Here is a 19498-nt window from a genome sequence, read left to right on the forward strand (position 1 = left end):
CTGCTGGGATAATCCTCTATTCAGCAGAAAGAGAATGGTGACCAGAGGTGCCATGGGTTAACTAAAGGAATGGACATCAGGATTCTCAGACTCTGGGTCGATTCTCCCAGCTACGTTTTGGATGTCTGTGGATAACTTTCTGGTATTGCAGTTTGCTCTGCTGCAAAATAGATTTAGAAGCAGAAGAGATTTGTGAAATATTGTTGGCTAGTGAATTCTTTTTCCTGTAAACTTACAGCTGTTCTTTTTTGCTGATATACCACCGTGTAATTCTGTGTAATTTAAATCATTCTGTATAGAGTGGCAGGAAGCAGCTTCACTTAAGAGAGTATTTCACAGTCTAAATTACAGGGAAATAAAGAATAGATTTCCCCTAGTTTAACCATTTCTAGCTTTTCCACAGTTTAAACTGTTCTTCCTGTAGCAGAAAGTGAACAGAGAGGCTGTTGAAGAACAGGACTGCAAAGCCTCTGCTCCTCTTTCAGAGCCTAGCATCTTTGGAAACAGGAGGTGGAAGCAATCACACACGCAGCATCTGCTAGCATCAGAATTTCAGAGGTGGTTACGTTTGCTGGGATCTTACACTGAAATCTTGCCATCACTCCACAGATAAAATAGCATTAGCAACAACTGCATTCCAAGGCAGTTGATGTCAGCAGGGGTCCGTTATTGTTGCTCTCAGCGCAGAGGAGTTGGCAGACTTACACATAGGCCACCAGATATTTATTCCAGCCCTTATCCTGAATTAGGCATTTGCCAAATAAAGAAGGCTGGCTCTTAAATCTGGCTGGGCAACACAGGCAAAAAAAACCCCAACCAACAAGCCAAGAACCAGGAGCAATAATGATTCTCCTCACCCTTTTTGCACCTACTACTTTTTTAAGCTAGATACACAGCCTAATGGGTGACTGTGATCCTAACCTCAGAAATAGTTCGCATTTTCTTAGAATAAGGAGTGACTCACACCAGTCACTTACTCATAATCGCTGTAGATTGTTGCTTGTGGAAATACATGCTGCCAAGAACAGGGCTCAGTGGTGGATAGGCTGAACACATTTTTCTTGGATTAAAACAAAGTCTCGGTCCCCAGAAAGTTAATTATTAAGTCATCAAGGTGTCAAGCACTTAGAGAAGAATGTGCAGTGTTCTATTAACAACTCAGTATATTAGATAATTCTGAAACAAGTACTTCAGGGGAAAAAAAGTAGAGAGACAACACTATTCAATAAGTGTTCTGTGTTCTCATCCCCTTTTCCATATACAGAGATAGAAAAGTCAAATTAACTGCATATATACTAAAAAGCAGTTTAAGCAAGGAGTTGTGTTTTTAAGTAACAGTACTCCGAGGTACCACATTTAATCAGGTTAAGCATCAGGAATTAGCACATGGATGTTTTCTGTAACTACAAGAGGTGCCCCAATGGATTTTATGTCAGTATTTTCTTAATAGGAAAAGAATGTACATCATACCCGAGTGGTCCAGGCAGGATGAAGCATCGCATAAGCCTCTTAGAAGCAAACGAGACTGTGCGGTTGCCTATAGCACCCTCTACGGGAAGATGTGATATTTTACAGTTAGAAATCTAAAGTTACTCAAGAATTCTGAATTGTATTTCACAAGTCATTATGTCATTGCCCTTATAAGCCTACAAACAAAGTATACAGAAGCAAGGATGTCATTTGTGTAAGCTTTTTATATCTGCTTTTATATAGGTTAATTCTTTCAGTTCTCTACAGACAGTTACACAGAAAATAATTTTAATACTGATATTTTCAGGTGAAAGTTGGAGGTTTAACAACAAAGCATAGGACACACAAAGCTTCACTGCAGATGCATAAAAGCCATATTTGATTGGTTTTACCTCTGCTGAACAATAAGAGTTTCAGCATCACAAGGCTGATGTGTGAAGTGGAAAGAAACAGGTACCGCTAAGATAATCCTGGAATGCAGTCCTGAGGGGGTTGCAGTATGTGTGGTGCTAGACTTGGGTTCTGCTCCTCAGCCTGGCACTGCCTACAACTTCTTCTGCAGGTGCTGGGAGCCACCTGCAGCCTCTCCCCTGGGTACAGATAGAAGGCAGGGTTGGGCACATGCCATTGTTATGGATTAGATTTTTTAACACCCCACCCCTCAAGAGAGGAGCAGAGTCTTGAAGAACTCAGAGGGAATTGCTTACACACTAGCTTTCTTTCCCCTACCTTCTATTAATAACTGAAGAGATACCCAAGATACAACACCGCAGTGACATGCTCCATTTCAAATACAAGTTGTGCTTATGAGAAATTTAGCCATGAAAACCTGACCTCTCCTGCACCATCACAAGAGCTAGAGAAGCTCAGAGAGCTGAGTCAATATAGTTATTCAGACACACTGACTCCTGGGGGGTTCCAGTTAATGAAATAGATCAATCCAGGTTTTTCCAAAAAGCTGGAAAACAGTTCTTCCTCTGTCTGCTACCCTCCCCCCGCAATCCCAGCCTGCACAAACACCTTTAGAGACAGAGTAGGTTACTGTAAGTAACAATTTAGAAGCAGGGGGGCAATAGATTCCAAGATGAGGCCTTTATTTTTGGTCTTGAAAGCAGGCAACTGCTTCAAAGAATTTCCTATGCTCTAGGCAAAGGCTACCTGAACATACTTGCAATTGGTTAACTGCTATACTTGCACCTCCTCCACTCTAATTGCTCACAGTTCAGTAGTGCTACCACAATCTTTAAATATTTCTCCAAAAGGCAGAAGATAGTTTAGCTCAGTTGTGAACAGGGTACAACTAATCAGATTTCTATACGACTTACCTCGAGAGCAGTAGCAATTCATTTGTTCTGCAGTAATAGAAGGGTGCTATATGCAGAAGTCAAAGCTTGGGGTGGCCAAGCTGTTTCAAAACCACCATCTTCAGAACTGAATCTCTCACTGTTTAGGCCTGCCTTCTTGCCATTATACATTTTAATGAAATATACTTACCCTCCTATCAGTCACCTTTTAAGAGGGCAATCGACACAGTTCAATTTGATGTTGATGTCACTTTATTGAACTTTAAACATAAATCCTCTTTAAAAGCCTACTCTGTATTGATTACAGCAATAGGTTACATGGAACATAGTAGGTTATGAAGAGGTTATGCACAGTAGTGGCTCATGCTTTGTGAGAAGCCTGTATTGCCCACTTGCATTCTTATGCCTGACAAGGACAGTAAGAGCCAGAAAGAGAACAAGTATTTACAGGTATCTCAGAAAGAATGAAGTTTACAGTTAGAAATTCACATAATATGTACAGTTTTGAACTGTTCAAGTATGTTTCAGTTGGACAAAGTGCTACAGGTCACATAAAAAAAAACACAGTAAAAAACCAAGAGAAACTATTAAGACAAAGAAGTGGCAGTCATTTGTGTGCCAAACAACTTGCAGGTGGTTGCAGTATGTGCAAGACCTAGAAGTTGAAAGTATCTGGAGTATTGCCCTGAATTTGGAAAGTGTAGCTGGCAGCAGTAGATTCTGGTACAACATTTTGGTCTTCCTCCTCCTAGAGGAAAAAGAAAAGTTTTGAAAGAGCAGTAGCATTTTAACTTAGCAGTCAGTGCTAGAATAGAAAAAAATGGAAAAAAATCCTGCAGCCACTTACTTCTGCTGAGAAATATTTCTCTATCAGGGTGGATGAGGCTTTGTACACTTGTTCATTTTCATGTGACTGAAGAGCTTCAATTTTGTCTAGACCTCCACACTCCTCAATCATGAGGCAAAGTTTTTCAGTCTCATTAATCTTCTCAGCAGTCTGCAAGAGACAAGCATGGGATAACCTCAGGAAAGTTGTATGTCACCAACTACTGGAGAACTATTAGCAACACCTTGGACAATGACCAAGTATACTGCATCCACATACCAAGAAGATATTTGAAATAGCATCCAGAATAACTAGCACAGTTTTACTGTCTTTAGCTGAGAGGAGATTCAGCAGGGGTTCAACAACACCAGCCTGAACAAGATACACAATCTGTTCAGTTGTTCCACCGCTTGTGTAGTTAGTCACAGCCCACACAGCTTCCTTTTGAGACTTGAAATCTCCCTGTGAAGGTAAAAGCAGGGTATTTAAACACAAAGAGTAGTAGCTATTGCTACTAGTAATAGCAGAATAAATATAGTTTTTGTTTACCTTCCTCAGAATACCAATGAGATAAGGTACAAGACCGTGGTCTACAACTCGCTGAATCTGGTCTTGTCGTCCAGCAGTGATGTTGGACATTGTCCATGCTGCTTCTTTCTGAATGTTGCTTTTATGATGAGAAAGGAGACTTGGAAAGACAGATAGTGCTCCTGAGTCAATAACAATCTGCGTCTGCTCATCAGTACCAGTGACAATATTTCCTATGGCTCTTAATGAGGGAGTCTGAAACAAATATGAAATAGTACTTAGGAAAGTGGGTATTGTTCAAATACAGATTAGACAAATACAGCCATACTTGATGCTCCTCCACTCTAGCTTTCCCAGCTAGATAGCATATCATGATATGCTATGTATTGATGAGTTTTAAGCTCCTCATTAGCATTACATATGCAGACATTAAGCATGCTAAGACTGCACACCTTCTGAGGCCAATCTGCAAACAACTACCCATAGCAGAGCTTCGGAAAAACCATCTCCTAAGTACTAATGCAGTTTTATTATACTATGTTATAGTGTACACAGAGCCCTCTTTAAACACTGTCCCTAGAATAAGGATTTGCAACAGTAGTTTAGAGTTAAAAGCAAGCTTTAAAGGATGTTGACTGTTGTGCTGGCCTGTGCTTAAATCCAACGATTATGTAAGAAGCTTGATGGTCTTTAACAGCAATAGTCTATGCCTCATGTGGGGCAAAAGGGAAGCTCAAGTCTTACCTGTGCAAAATCTGGAACAATCATCAGATTTATGTTTGAAAAGAATCAGTTACATGGACACTATTCTAAATGTGGTTTTATTCATGACTCAAATCAAGCAACAGCAATCTGCATGTCTGATAGCTTACCATTATTGGCAGTTCACTACATCCCAGGAGTTTCACAAGTTGTGGCACCAGTCCTGTTTTCACTACAACTTCTATCCTGTCATTGGAACCATCTGTTAGATAGGAAAGTGCCCAGCACGTGTCTGCTAACACCTCATGATCGTCATGATGCAAGAGCCGAACAAGAGTTGGAAGAATCTGCTCAATAGCTTCTATGGGTGGTGCAGGATTCTTATTACGACACAGGTTTGAGAGGGTCCAGGTAACATTGCGTAAATATCCAGACTGCAAGAATTGAAATAAATGGGTAGCAACTGTTTAGTTACTTGAGCTTTTTTGCTCACTTACTAGTAATTGTAACTTGAATCATACCGCGCACTTACAGCTAGAGAAGAGAGATCAGGAACAGCTAGTAGACTCAGCAGTGGTGTAATTGCACCAAATTTAATAACCAGATCTCTGTAGATGGAACCATCCCCTGAGAAAATAAGAAAAATAGCCAGGTGAAGACCAGAATAGAGGGATGCGTGTAAATAGAATTATTATGTGTTAGAAGATTAGTTCTTCTACCACTTAAGGGCTAGATAAAAAGAAATGAGGACAAAAGGACTACTGCCATGGTTAAGTCATATGACAAGCATGTGTTTTGCTAATCAAGCCACTAAGCTGCTTTTTTTTTTTTCTGTTGAAGAAGTAATTTAGTATATGCTTTCTATACAGCTGTTCTTAGAGTTCATAACTAAGCAGGGACCTGCATATTTCTTTGAAAACTTATCTAAGGCCTACCAGTAGAACAGAGCTCTTCCCACAACACAAGACTTCAAATGCATTATAATCATTGGTTGCATGACTGGGTTCCATATTATACTGCTGAAGGAATGTCAAAGTTTGAATTATTCTATTGTAAGGTACAAAGAGTACTTTACAATTGAGTTTAAAAATCTCCAAGGACAAACTAAGAAAACTCCAATCAAACAAGGTTTTTAATTGAGCTTATTTCTTCTGCGTGAAGATTCACTATTCTCTGTAAGGCATTCACTATTCTCTGTAAGGCTCTGCGGGAAACCACAATAATACAGCACATACAATATTATAATTATATTATTAATTGATGGGGTTTATTTTTTCTTTTTTTAAAAGTAGCATCCAACACTGGCAAACCAAGTAATCATGAGAAGTACACGAGAGGCTTCAGTATGTAATACTTTCACATCAGTAAGTAGCTGTTTCAAAGCAAGGAACATCAGCCATCACATACATGGTAACTATGTGAGCCATCTGCTTCCTCCCTTCCTTCTTGTAGTTAACACGCAGAGCTCATTGATAAGTCAAAAACACCAAGTGAGATACGTTAAAAAACCCTATCTTGTAGCACTGTTACATAGGTCTATCGAAACTGAACTAAAATATGGAAGAAATCCATGTAATGCAACCCACAGGTTGCCAGGTGTTGCATGAGACATCTTATACCATCTCTGAAGATGAATAGTCTACAGCATATTCTACATTGCAGAGTATGTCTTTACTTGACAAGCATTAAGGAAGGTTTCCCAATAAACTCAGCATGCTACATGCCATGTCAGTAGTAATGTCGTCCTATTTGAAATAAGGGAGCAGGTCTGAAAGAGTTATGTAGCATATTGACATACCTGCAATATTTCCTAATGCCCACACAGCCTGTTCACTGATGTGAGTATGGGGAGAGGCCAGTAACGAAATAAAGGCTGGAATAGCCCCTCCATCTACTACGGCCTTTGTTTGTTCTGATGTGCCAGAAGCAATGTTGGTAAGTGCCCAGGCAGATTCAAACTGAATAGGACTACAGTCTGCTCTACTCAAGAAGGAGACAAACTTTGGAATCAAACCAGCCCGAATTATATTGTCTATCGGGGGCTGCTTCTCTCTTGAGAGGAGTTTCCTAAGGAGGAAGACAAACAGAAAGCATTATTTTTGCCTGCAAAGATCTGAACAACAGATTCCGTTAATCAGTCTAAAAACATTTAGCATTGCCTTAACATTCAGAGAAGGCAATGCAACAAGACAGGAAGGAGAAGTACAGGCAAGCCAAACACTAGCTTCATAAACCTGTTAACATTGTTTTTGCCATGTCTTCCCTATATTAGAGGTTCTGTTCAGACTCTGAAATAAAGCAGACCTTCAGGAGCCATAATACATCTGAATTGCTAGAGGTTTCTCAGCAGACAGGTTAACAACCACCAGAAGCAGCACTGCAGCAATATACAAACTCACTAAAGAGATTAAGATTTGGAAGCAGAAAGGAAATTTGGTATACTTCAAACCCCAGTCATCTTACTGTTCACATTATTCTAAGGTAGGTCACTGCACTCAAATGTTGTAGTCAAGTGTTAACAGAGTTTAAAGATATCTTATTCTGCTATAACAATGAGTTTATTATTTTTACTCCTACAACTCTGAGATTGACCGCTGTCTATTTTGCCACCTCAAAAACACCTGAAAGAATTACTGCTTCATAGTGAAACGTTCAGGCACTTGAAACATTCAGAAGCCACACTATTTCAATAAAGTTATGACTAAATTAAGCATACCTAAACATTATATAGAAGGCTGACTCAGGTTTTGAAAATACTGTCTGATAAGAAGAGCCATAGCTGCTGCCATAAATTGACACTTGGGCTCATAAGCCAATTCTTCTACCTTGCCTAGTAACTGGCTTGCACAGCTGAATTGGTTACCTCTGAACGCCTTACCTGGCAGCTTGAGTAGCCTGTAGCTGAAGCTCCATATTATTACTATTAACTCCTTTGACTATTTCTTCAACTGTCCAGTGTGCTGAAACCTGTACAATAAAGAGTTACATGAACGCTTTGTTGGGAGAAGCGTCTGCCTTCATGACCACCGAGGCCACCTATGCAATACTACAAATAGACTCTAGTTAAAAACCACTTCCTTTATTAAAAGATTATACCATTATGTGATACTCCAAAACCTCATCAGCTACAGCTTTACCTACAGTTATCTGAACTACTGAAAGCTTTTTTTAAATCAGGTGCTTCACACCACTGTTACAGTAGGCTTAAACACAACTGGCTAAGCTACATTTTAAGAGCATTGCCTATTACCAACTTAAGTCTATACTACCAAGTCCAATGGATATGTAGTAGCACTGTGTCCCACACAAAAAGGGATTCATACTAGTGTGGCGGCATGAGCTTACATTGCAAGACCTCCAAGTACCTACTTACCTGATTGCTCCTATTTTCCTGAAGGGGAGAAGTAGCATCATCTGGTAAAGTGCTAACATTTCTTCTTTTAAGCATCTGGTCATCTTTCTTAGCTTTCCTCAGCTCTACATTGACTTCAATACGTCGCCTTCTCATTTCCTGAAGGATATATATTCACAGTAAGTTCTTGGCTTTTACAACTTATGTTTAAAGAGATGAAGGCTAGCTAAAATACTAATTGCATCAAAATACTTACTGTAGTATCCTTTCCTTTGTTCTTGAACCTGTTCAAGCGAGCTGCTGCTGCATTGGCATTCTCATTAGCAGACATTTTGCTTATTAGATTTTTTGAGACAAACAGATAAAAACAAGCCTGAAAATAGCAAATAAGAAACAGCAAGTTTACTCCACAAGAGTTTAAATTTAAGAACTGGGATCAATACTTGGGAATTAGAGACACTTGCCCATATTATATACAATAACAGCCTTTGTTTTTGTTGAAGATGTTAATAACGTAAAAGCTGTCTCTTTAAATGCTTAGGTGTTACAGCAAGCTCTAGCATTAACACAAAAGCAGTTAACACACACACATAATTTTATAACACCTCCAGCCACAAACATTGTAAGAGCCATTGTTTTTCGCAGCAAGACTGACTTTTGTTCCCATAGACAGCACACGTACTTTAAAGACTGCTTTCGCTGTCATATACCTGTATTGCACAGGCACCCCATCCAGTCCCACCCCGACCCCTTTTGATGGAACAACGGGATCTTGCACGGGGAATGCCCCCGGAGGGGACTTCCTGTGGCGCTGCAGCCAGCACCACACAGTAGCAGCTACACTAGTAACACAGTTAAGCCCCTACACCTCGGCCAGCTCCAAGGTGACCCACTGCATAAGGGCGGGTTTCATTTCGCCCCACAACTCAGCCGGAACACGCAGCCCGCTCTGGGACGCGCCAGCCCCACTCCAGGCAGTGGCCTGGTCCCCCAAAGACCCAAAAGGCTCCGGAGGGGCCTCCCGTAGGGCCTGCCCTGCCGCCGACGGAGCCCAGCCCCTTCTGACAGACGCCCGCTCCCCCACACCCGGCTGCTCACTGCCGCAGAGCTCGCTCGCACTTGCTCGCTCCCCCTCCCTGCCCCCGGGGCCAGGCACCTACACCGCGGGCTCTGCACACCAGCCGCCGTCCTGCTGCTGCCACCACCGCTCACCGCCTGCGAGCACGCTGCCACTGCCCCTGCCCGCTCCCGGCGGGATTTAAATTTCCCGGGGCCTCGCCCTGCCATTGGCCAGTTCGAGCCATAGCAATCTTCTGATTGGTCCGTTTGAAATGCAGCTGGTCTCGCGATGAAGAGGAACGGATCCCCGCCGTGCTCCCGGAAGGGCGGACCAGACGTCACGTATTCGCGCGTCCGCCTCTGCCTCGACACTACAACTCCCGGCATCCATCGCGCAGGGACTGCCGTGTCCCCCGCTGGGAGGCGGCGCAGGGCATGCTGGGATTTGCAGTTTCAAGTGGGCGGCTCTCTGCGGGCCAGAGGGCGAGCAGGATGGCCGACGGTTCGCCCCCTGGATGGGGTGGGAAGAGGGAGGCTATCCCGCTCTGCGCGGTTTGGGGCAGTAACGTGCCATTTCCGCACACACAGACTAATTTCTACCTCCTACCGCCTGGTCAATGCAGGGTTTTCCTGAGATTCCCAGTGTTGCCTCCCAGAAACATGGCATACAGGAATTTAAAGACAACGGGGTGTGAGGTTGCAGTTGAAAGCAATTCAACAGCAATCGGGACAGAACAAAATTAAATTATACAGAATAACAAAAAAACACAAACAGTATGCCTGGCCTTGTGGCATGCCCAGAAAATCGGCAGATTTGGCATTGTTTCAGATGGGTTTGGCCTATCTACAAGGGGTGGAATACAGAAGAACACTCTGTTTCACAGGCGATGTAATTCAAAGTGTAAAACTTGGTGGAAAAACATGGCTCTGCCAGCAACTCAAGCACTTTGATGTCTATAATGTACAATTCAGGGCAGAGAAGTGTCAGAGGTGTACATTGATGAACCATTTATACTAATCTGCAGACGCACACAGTAGTTGACAAAGATATCTGGAGAGGAGGAGGCATTACCAGTGACATTTTACATAGCTTGCTTTGGGCCTTACAGTTCTGATCTCTGCAAAATAAAACCATCACAAAAACATTTAAGCAATAGTAGGGAGGTCGAGAAGAGAAAGCACTTGAGGGACAAGCAGAGATACTGAAAAAGGACTAGTTTGACAGACAAAAAAGCAGCTCAGAAGTAGAAATTGAAGTAAAACACCTGGTGTGGAGAAGGACCGGAGAGCCAGTGTGGAGAAAGTCTGCTGGGTCATAAATTTCTGGAAAGTGCATGGTCTGGAGCAGTGTGACCTGGACAAAGGAAAGAAGGAAGGTGCAGGGATGGGTGTTCCAGAGCAGGGAGAGGAGGGCTGTCAGCGATTTGGAAACATGAAGTGGCTGTGTGCGGGGTGCTGTAGGCCGATATGGGGTGAACATGCCTTGGGGTGGGAGGGAGGTGTCAGCGTCACAGCTGGAAGGGCTGTTATCAACACAGGAGAGCAACAAACAGCGGGGTGGAGGGAGGTCGGGGCTGAGGGAATCGAGACAGTGGAGGGTGCGAGGAGGAAAGACCCGCGAGGGGAGGAAGCCGAGTGCGGAGCCGACGGGACGGAGCTAACGGCAGCGCAGGAGCCAGCCAGAGGGACGGGACGGTGGAGCGAAGCCGGGAGGCCCGTGAGGGGACGACGGTCCCGGGACATAGACGCTGGTGGCCGCTCTCCTGAGGAGGGCGCTAACGGCCGCCGCGCGCCGCAGGCTGAGGCAGCGGGGAGGGGCGGGGCCTCCCGGTCACGAGCAGAGAGAACGTGAAAATTCGTTTAGGGGCGGAGCCAGCGCCAGCCGGGCGGGGCTCTTACAGCGCGGCGCTCGGAGCTTTTGCTGGGTGACCCAGTGGCCTAATGGATAAGGCATCAGCCTCCGGAGCTGGGGATTGTGGGTTCGAGTCCCATCTGGGTCGTGCCGTAGATGTTTTGTGGCCCTGCGACAGATCCAGCGCGGATTGTGTCCTCTCTTCTCCGGCTGTGGTATGGTATCATCTCCCACCCGGACCTCCACAACATTTTTAGCCGCACCGCCCGCTGCTGTAGCGGCCGGGGGCGCTGCGGGAGATCCGGACCGGGGCCAACAACCCGCTCCGCCGCTGGGACGGCCTCAAATTCCCTCAGCCGCGACCGCCGCCCTGTCAGCGGGGTGCCTGCCCTGCCCGCCGGCACCGCGGCCCTTCCCAGGCGCCACCGAGCCTGCCACCACCTCCCTCCATCCCGCGGGGATCCTGCGGTAGCTGAGCGCCTCCGCCCGGGGCCAGTCTCTAGCGTGAGGCGGCCGGAGCGGGCATCGCCTGCGGCCACCGCAGATTTGTGGCCGGTGACTGTTCCCGGGAGCCCAGAGGAGGCGGGTGGCGCGCGGTTCTCCTCAGGCGGCGGTCCCGGGGCGGAGCTGGGGGCGGGCTGGCCGGGTTGCGGGGGCCGCCGCCTCCCGGGCAGGGTCGGACCGTGGGCCCTCCGGAGCCGTTGTGGTCAAAGCACGAGGGAACCTGAGCCTGCAGACCTGCTGCTGCCAGCACGGCTGCCCGCCGCCTCTCGGAGTGGGACGTGGCCACCGCGCTGTTGGTCCCTCTTTCCCTCAGAGCAGGGGAAGGCTTTCCCCCTCTCCGCTGCGGCTGGCATACCCGTAGCTTCTTAAACGGTAGAAACACTCCAAATGCTCCTACAGCCCTTTTAATGAAGATCCTGTCCAAGTAGAGAGTCTGGAGAAACTCATTCATACAGACATAGTCATACGTTAATATGGGTTGAGTTACAGTACCAGCTAATTTAAACAGAAGACTCCCTGGAGCACTGAAGGTCTGCAGGACACCCACCCATCCACCCACCCGTCCATCCTTAGCACAACCCTCCGCAGCAGGAGTCTGTCACACCCGTGGCTCCTCTCGCTGGCTGAGCAGGAGATGAGGTACGCAACGAACATATGAGCTCAGCTCTGCCTCGTGCTTCGTTTAAATTTGTATTTCCATAGTAAGCTATGTTGGGATACTTTTGGAATTAAAATGTTTAAAATAACAGGAAAATAAGGATTAATAAATGCTGCAGTAAAACCAACCCACTGAGTAATGAGGTGTTAAATTTTCATGTCTTTTGTATACTATTCTGGCTTATTTTCTGTGCCTTCACCCATTGCATTGAGATAAAGCCCTGTACTTTTAAGACTTTTATTAAACTGCTTAATTAAGGCAGAACAAAACAAACAGTGTTTAAACTAGGCAATAGCTGCACCACATGACTCAGGCATTACTGATGGGCAGATCTTCTGTTGGGGATGAGCTTCAGGAGCTGGGATATGGTGCTTTTATAGGGTTTTTAAATTTTGTCACACCTTAAAGGCATGAATGAGTTCACTAACTTTCATGACAGTAGCAGCTAATGAAATAAACTGTCACAATGGCAATCTTGTCTAACAAGAAGGTTACCCATTTCAGTTGGGAACATAGGAATAAGCCTACTTAATTGAGTAATCCAAATCTGAGTTGGCTTGGTGTGAGAAAATTTGCAGTTCTTCATGTTAGCAAATGCAGATTTAAAAATAAAGCTTTATTCAGGTCCGCAGAGCTTTCCCTTGGACTGGACAGTAACTACTACATTTTTCAGCCTGAAAAGAATCACTGGAAAGGTTTCCTTAAACTAAAAGAGGAGATTACCAGCTGCATAATGAGAGGGGCAGAAATACATTTCATCATAATGCACATCCTGTACAAATGCTGAATCGCAGAGGTGATGCATGTTCCAGCATCTACCAAGAGCACTTTATAATGTAGTTCCCCACGTCCAGTAAACTCATATTTGTTCTATATGATTATCTCTACAGAATGCCATAGGAAGCAAGACCCTCCCCTAAAATTAAAATCTATTGCTAAAAACACATACCCATGCGTTATTCACAGAAACACAGGTGACTGCCAGCAGTATAGACTTGTGTATAGATGGGAAGGGATGTGTGCGTTCCTCCTAGGCAGGGGTAGTGGGAGGCTAGCGGGGACGGCAGCAGCTTGGTCTTGCTCCAGTGGGTTGTCCAGTGAGTGATTCCCGTTTCCCCTAAGGCTGCCTCTCATTAGCATGAATCGGGGGAAGGGCATAAAAGACTTCAGTTCATTTTGTGTCTGGAAAAACTTTACTTCAAAATGACAACCAAAGTGTTCTGGCTCCTCTGCTTTGTCATTAGATCATCTTCCATCTCAGTGGCCGGTAAGTCTGTTAACATTCAAAGCGGGACTGGGGCAGATCTGCCTTTGGTATCAGGGGAGGCTAAACACATTACTACAGATTTTTGCCCGAGCAGCCCTCTTCAGCTGTAGTCTTTTCAGCAAGCGGTAGCAGTAATCATGTAAGGGCTCAAGAAAGAAACATTTCAACGTGTTTTGTGGGATGGGAATGTAAATTGCAATATTTGATTTGCAGCATTTGAAAGAATTGAGAGCACCTGCCAAAAGCAGGCAGTTAGCTGGTGCTGTGAATCCTGCTAGCCATCATTCAGCAATTGGTCTGACTTGCTTCTGCATATGGGATTTTTTTTATTTGTATGTGACCTTTCCCTTTTAGTCTCCTTCCCCTCACCTGTAAACTCCAGATTTCTAATTTATTTCAACATGCTCTGTGCTGTCACGTGTGCCTGCGGCAAGCTGTCCTAAACAGTTGCGGGTTTTTTAATGTTTTTTTAGTACCTCACTGGTGTACAGAAATAAGATATACTTCTATTCCATTGGGAAGGAGAAGTCCAGAAGCTGATTATGTTGCAGTCGTATTTCTTAGGTTGCAAGAGCAAGCAACCAGGAATATGCTGGTATAGGGGAATGAATCTCAAGGTCCTGAACAGATTGAGTAGAGAAAAATGAACTATTTCTTGTTACAATCCATGACTGAGAAGGCATGATAAACTGGTAGAAAAATATAAAACCAAGTCCAAGACACCTGTTCAGAGTTCACAGCTTCATATTGAAACATCTCCAACACACCCTTGCCTATTGCTTTCTTTAGCTTGGACTTCTTCCACCCCTTTCTTCATGGACATTCTTTTGACTTTACGTGTGGCCAGCCCAAATATCAGGGAATCTTTCCCATGACAGCAGCTGGTGAGAGCAAAGGGGAGAAGTGGCAAGGTCAGCAGTTGAGTCAGTTATAGAAGATAAACCAGGACGTTGTTCATCTGTGTATGTCAAATATCTCTTTTCACATAAGGAGTTAGGATCAGCCTCCTACACGATGCTAACCACAGACAGCGAACACCCAGACAGCGGCTGTGTGTGGGTGAACTGTTTTAAAACTCTGCTGGCTCACTAAAGGCATGCTGTGAAGGACTAAAGTAAAAGGAAGATAAACTGCAAGAGGAAATTTCTGTCTTCCCGGGCTAAATGGAAAATCATTTTGATTTGTGAAGTTCAAGTGATCAAGGTGAAGGTATAAACGAAGGCCTAGGTGACTGTCCGATGTCATTCGGCCTTTCCATTTTTCGCTAGATTCCCAGATGCTTCCTCTCTTTCTCAACCCTTGTCCTCTCAGCTTAAGAAAAGCCTTGAAATAATTGTTACTCATCAGCAATAGCCTAGCTACCAGGCTATGGTACTACTACTATACAACTCTGTAGTGCAAAAGTCAGAGACTGAAAACTGTGGATAAAGATCTTTTCAGTAGCATTCAAAGCCCAAAGTCACTGAAGAGTCCAGATGACACTGTCAATAAGGCATCCCATGGATGGGAAAACCAAATAGTTCTGTTGTCATGGCCTTTTAAACAAGCATCCCAAATGGCAATGTGAACCTTGTTTCCTCAGATACTCCCAGGAGATTCAGGCTTTTGAGAAAAGGGTTTGTTTATAAGTCATGTTTTTAATTTGCAACAATAATAAAGTAAAAATGCAAATCTCCTGTGTTTTGCTCACACAGCTGCATTCTCTCTGTACTGGGCCTTCCATGCTTGAGTACAGAAGAATGAAGAGCTCTACTATATTTGATCTGTGAACGATTTATCAGTTATATTGTCTTAGCGCTGAATGCCTCACTTACAGACTAGAGCCTCAAAGCTGTCACACTCTTCCCATTCAGAAGCACACGGAATAAAAAAAAATTAAAACGCTAATTCGCTCGCTCCTTTTTTTCTTTGCAGGATCCCTGCCCTATGCCGAGAAAGCCAGTCAGACTCTCAGCAAAATTGCTTATAGTTCAGCAGACGCTGCGCCTGGCCAGGTCAAACTGCCAGCCTGGGGCACCAGCGGCACCAGAGAGAATCACACGGAACGCTGGCTTCTGCCTCCCACCAACCTGCAGTGGCCAAAACCTCTGGAAATCATCTCTCTCTCAGACAAAAAGAAACGCACCAAACCTTCCCTAGAAAACAGCACAGGGCTGAGGAAACACCTCTTGCAGTATGGAGGGGCCCTGCCTCTGGGGAGCCCGACTGAGGGGCCTTCTCCTGCCTCCTTCGACTTCAACCACGCAAACAGAAAGCATGCGGATAGACGGCTGGCCGAGGCTGCCAACAGCGTGTCGGCTCACTTCCATCATGCAGCATCTTTCTATCAAAAGATGACATCCTTAATGGAGGCTCATCCTTTTCCAGACTCTGGAGCAGTGGAGTCAGATGACCCTAACACACTGGATCACTTCAACCGACCACACAAGATAATCCCCTATAAACATACTGATCCCTTCAAGATCACCAAACCCTCCTGGGTCACCAACCGCCAGTCATCCAGCTTGCCATACCACTTCAGCGCGCTGAAGAAAGGTAAGGCGATAGCCTGTTCTGGCAAGGGATATCCTGAGCTTTCCAAGGGTTGGGTGGCCTAATTTGGATGGAATATCTCAAAAGGGCCCGTTGCTGTCCCTCAGTCTATGTGCCTGTTCTAGATGGTGATAAGGAGAAGGCATGTCTGACGGAGTGCAGGAAAGATAGAGACGAAGTGGAGGCCTACTGCACGAGTGAATTTGGTAAGTTGTGTCCTCCAGGAACCACACAGACACAGCAGAGGCTGCTTTTGTTCATCTGTTACAGACATTTCACTTCGGCTTTTAAGATACCATTTTATGGGTATGTTAAATAATGAAGAAGTACATTAAAGGGACCCATCACAGCTCTTTATAAATGTACTACAACAAACAATACCAAGTCTTACATTATCCTTTCCCTACCTCGGGCTAGTATTGCTCTTTTTTCTGTTTCCTCTGCTTTCCACTCCTGGGAGGAAGACAATGTTCTTGCTGCTGGTCAACGGAACTGAAAACATCAATTGTTTTAGATACTCTAAGAGTAAAAATTGTAGCTGTGTTACTTACTTCTTACTATTTAGAACAAGTTTGTAATTTTGGGGGGCTGAAATTTCAAATTAAAATAAAATGGGAGAACCAAACAAAAACAAAACTCTGATCGTATAGAGGATTCTCCTTGAAGTTCCTTAGGACTCAACATCTTCAGTCCTTGTGTCCAAATTGATGTAGCTAAAGATGGTAGAAAATAGCCTGGTGTTTTTGAACTGTCTGTTAAAGCAAGCATTTTCTGACTGAAATCTTGCCTTGTGCTTACGAAGTTGTGAAATAGACACCAACTTTTTCTCACAGTATTTTAAGAGATAAGCAAAATACATGCCTAGTGGTAACAGATGTTTCCATTTGTAGAATATAAACACGTTATGAGACATCTGTTTTCTCTAAATGGAGAAGTCAGGAAGTGCTTTCTACAAATGCTATATTCTTTATTTTTTACCACTTTTGTGCTATAAGGCCTATGTTTGACAGGAATGCGACCCCACCTTTGTATATTTCAGCCTCTAACATTAATCTCTTAAAGTGAAAAAGACAGGTAGGGAAAATACAGTCTCAGCAACACATCAGCTAAGGTTCCATTGCAGTGATCAGAGAGGGCTTTTCATTTCTTTACATTTACAGTGCGGATCAAAGAATAAATGACTGAATCAAAGTTCTCACTGGGTGAGGCAGCTGTAACACCAGTTACAGAAGTCCTGCTTGCCTTGCCTGCCTGCCTAAAATGTTTGTTGTTTCCCGATTCCTGCAGTCAGCTCAGCACTTGTCAAAACCAGAAACTGGGTGGACAGCATGAAGTGATTGTCTGAGTGTACCGCATGGCCTATTTGGTGCCCTCGCCTCTTGGCACGACAAGGGCCTTTTCTTCAAAACCCAAAGTGTTTTATTAGCAGGTTAGCTTTGGACTTCATTGTGAAGTTTTAAATTTGAAAATTTTACTTTATTAGGTAAGTATGTCCACACTTTCTATATATGAGGATGGAAAACGGTACTAAAATCATCACTTTCTTTTGAAACATTTTATAAAGTTCACTAAGAAACATCTCAGACCAGTAAAGCATAAGGTTAGTAACTCGGCAAACACTAAGGTGATGACCTCATCAAATGTATTTGAAGCAATTCCTACTTTCAAGACTGCCCACTACTGAGCCGAAGGATTTCTGCTGACAATTACTTTATAGCATTTTAACTGAGAGCCTTCACATATACCCTGAGTTGCCACCAAGATATGTAATTTGATGCTTGCTTTTTTCCTCCCCCGCTCCCTTAAAACAGCAGTGAACGGAATTGTTTATAACATGGAAAGACTGGGGAACGGAGTCCACTTGATTACGCTTTTGGTAAACAGCGATGGATTGTACAAGATGAGCCGCCTGTATATTACTCCTGATGGCTTCTTCTTTCAAGTTCACATTCTAGTTGTGGATACTTTAAACTGCAGTAAACCGTGTCTGGACTTTAAACTTGGTAAATAATTCCAGCTAAATCCATCCCGCTATACCTCTTGCATGCAGTGCAATTTTAGTCTGCCCTAGTTTAATAGCCTTATCCTGGGTTGTTGTGATATTTTGGGGAAAAAAAAAAAAAGGTACTTACTGTTAAACTGGAGGACTTTTTTCCTCCCAGTTTCTCTACATTTTCAGAAGACAACCAAGTGTGTGAAGAAGTCAGGTAGCAGTGTATTCCTTTCTTAACGTTATCCAGTTCCAAAGATTGCAAGTTTTCAGGATTGCCAAAAAACTTTAAGCAGGAGCTTAAGCTGACATCTTTGCAAGTAGTCCAGTTTTCTTTCTAAATGCAAGTTCATCGAATACCAGTATTTCACCTAAAAGGCTTCTAATTGCAATATAGTAAATAATTATTTCCACCCAAGCACAACACGCGAGTCCCACTGAAGTTCAGTGGGCCACTGTACTAAGCCACACATTCATGTATTTCTGCAGGCTACAACTTCACATTTATTACGTACACCTGTTGCCCTTTTGGTCAGTGTAGGGAATGAATCTGTGCTTTCTTCATAGCACAGAAGTCTCGTTTATTTTGCAGGCAGCAGATACATTGTGATGGGTCGGATCTACCACAAGAGAAGACAAATCCCTGCAAACCTGCTGCAGTTTCTGCGAGGGCGTCTGAGGCCAGGGGATGGCTTGCTCAGGAGCAGCAGCAGCTATGTGAAGAGATTCAACAGGAAGAGGAATCGCAAAGTGCAAGCGGCTCACACTAAATGTAGATAAGGCTCCAGCAACCCCCATCTAGGACACAGGCAGCAGCAGAATTCACCCACCAGAATAAACACACTCCCTGAATGTTTTGACGAGGTACCCATATATTGTGAAGTTTAGCACAACTGTCAGTCCAGGGAACATTAACTGGTCATGAATTTGCTCCAGCTGTTTTCAGAGGCACAGGTTATCATTGCCTCCCCTGCTGTAATCTACCCCTGATAATCTGTAGTAATTGTGAAATAAAACTCTGGAGGCATTGTTCTAGGTACACAAGAAGGAACTGCACTTCCAAACCCTGAACCTTGAACAAATGTTAGGTGATACCATAGTTCTATCTATAGAGGATGTCCGTTGTGTTTTCAGGGAATTCTGCCAAAAGTATTACTTGTATTTGATTCAAAAGAAACCAACAAAACTAAGTATCATTTGTATTGTTTTGGTATCCTCAAACACGTCCATACTTTAAAAAATTACATCATTCTTCAAACAGAGCTGGATTTTCACATGAAGCATACAAAATAGCTATGTAATTATTTGAGTCTATGAATACACTAACTGAAAGCAAATCACGTAACTGCACAACACAAATGCCCAATTAAGCTTACAAATAATGGCACAAATTCATGCCAAGGAATGCAAAATAAGCATGCAATCGCACGCACGTTTTGTATGCCTGGTTACAC

At 43.9% G+C, this 19498-nt stretch overlaps 2 protein-coding genes across 2 annotated transcripts; one reads left to right on the top strand and one right to left on the bottom strand.

Annotated features, from left to right (window-relative positions):
• Positions 1-3020: 3020 nt before the first annotated feature.
• KPNA2 (karyopherin subunit alpha 2) lies at positions 3021-8513 on the bottom strand (the record flags this gene model as incomplete). Its single annotated transcript, XM_082492336.1, has 10 exons — positions 3021-3522; positions 3622-3771; positions 3880-4062; positions 4150-4383; positions 5001-5264; positions 5363-5457; positions 6629-6897; positions 7709-7797; positions 8204-8341; positions 8439-8513. The coding sequence occupies 10 exons, from the start codon at positions 8511-8513 to the stop codon at positions 3430-3432; spliced, it is 1590 nt and encodes a 529-aa protein (XP_082348462.1). The 3' UTR covers positions 3021-3429.
• A 4880-nt stretch (positions 8514-13393) lies between these two features.
• Positions 13394-18872, top strand: LOC309679157 (UPF0450 protein C17orf58; the record flags this gene model as incomplete). Its single annotated transcript, XM_082492411.1, is given in 6 exon segments — positions 13394-13409; positions 13412-13522; positions 15437-16057; positions 16180-16260; positions 17866-18057; positions 18637-18872. Coding segments are annotated over 6 exon segments (1209 nt in total). The 3' UTR covers positions 18825-18872.
• Positions 18873-19498: the final 626 nt, after the last annotated feature.

This window comes from Vanellus vanellus (assembly GCF_965231255.1).
Source record: "Vanellus vanellus genome assembly, chromosome: 17".
Lineage (NCBI taxonomy): Eukaryota > Metazoa > Chordata > Aves > Charadriiformes > Charadriidae > Vanellus > Vanellus vanellus.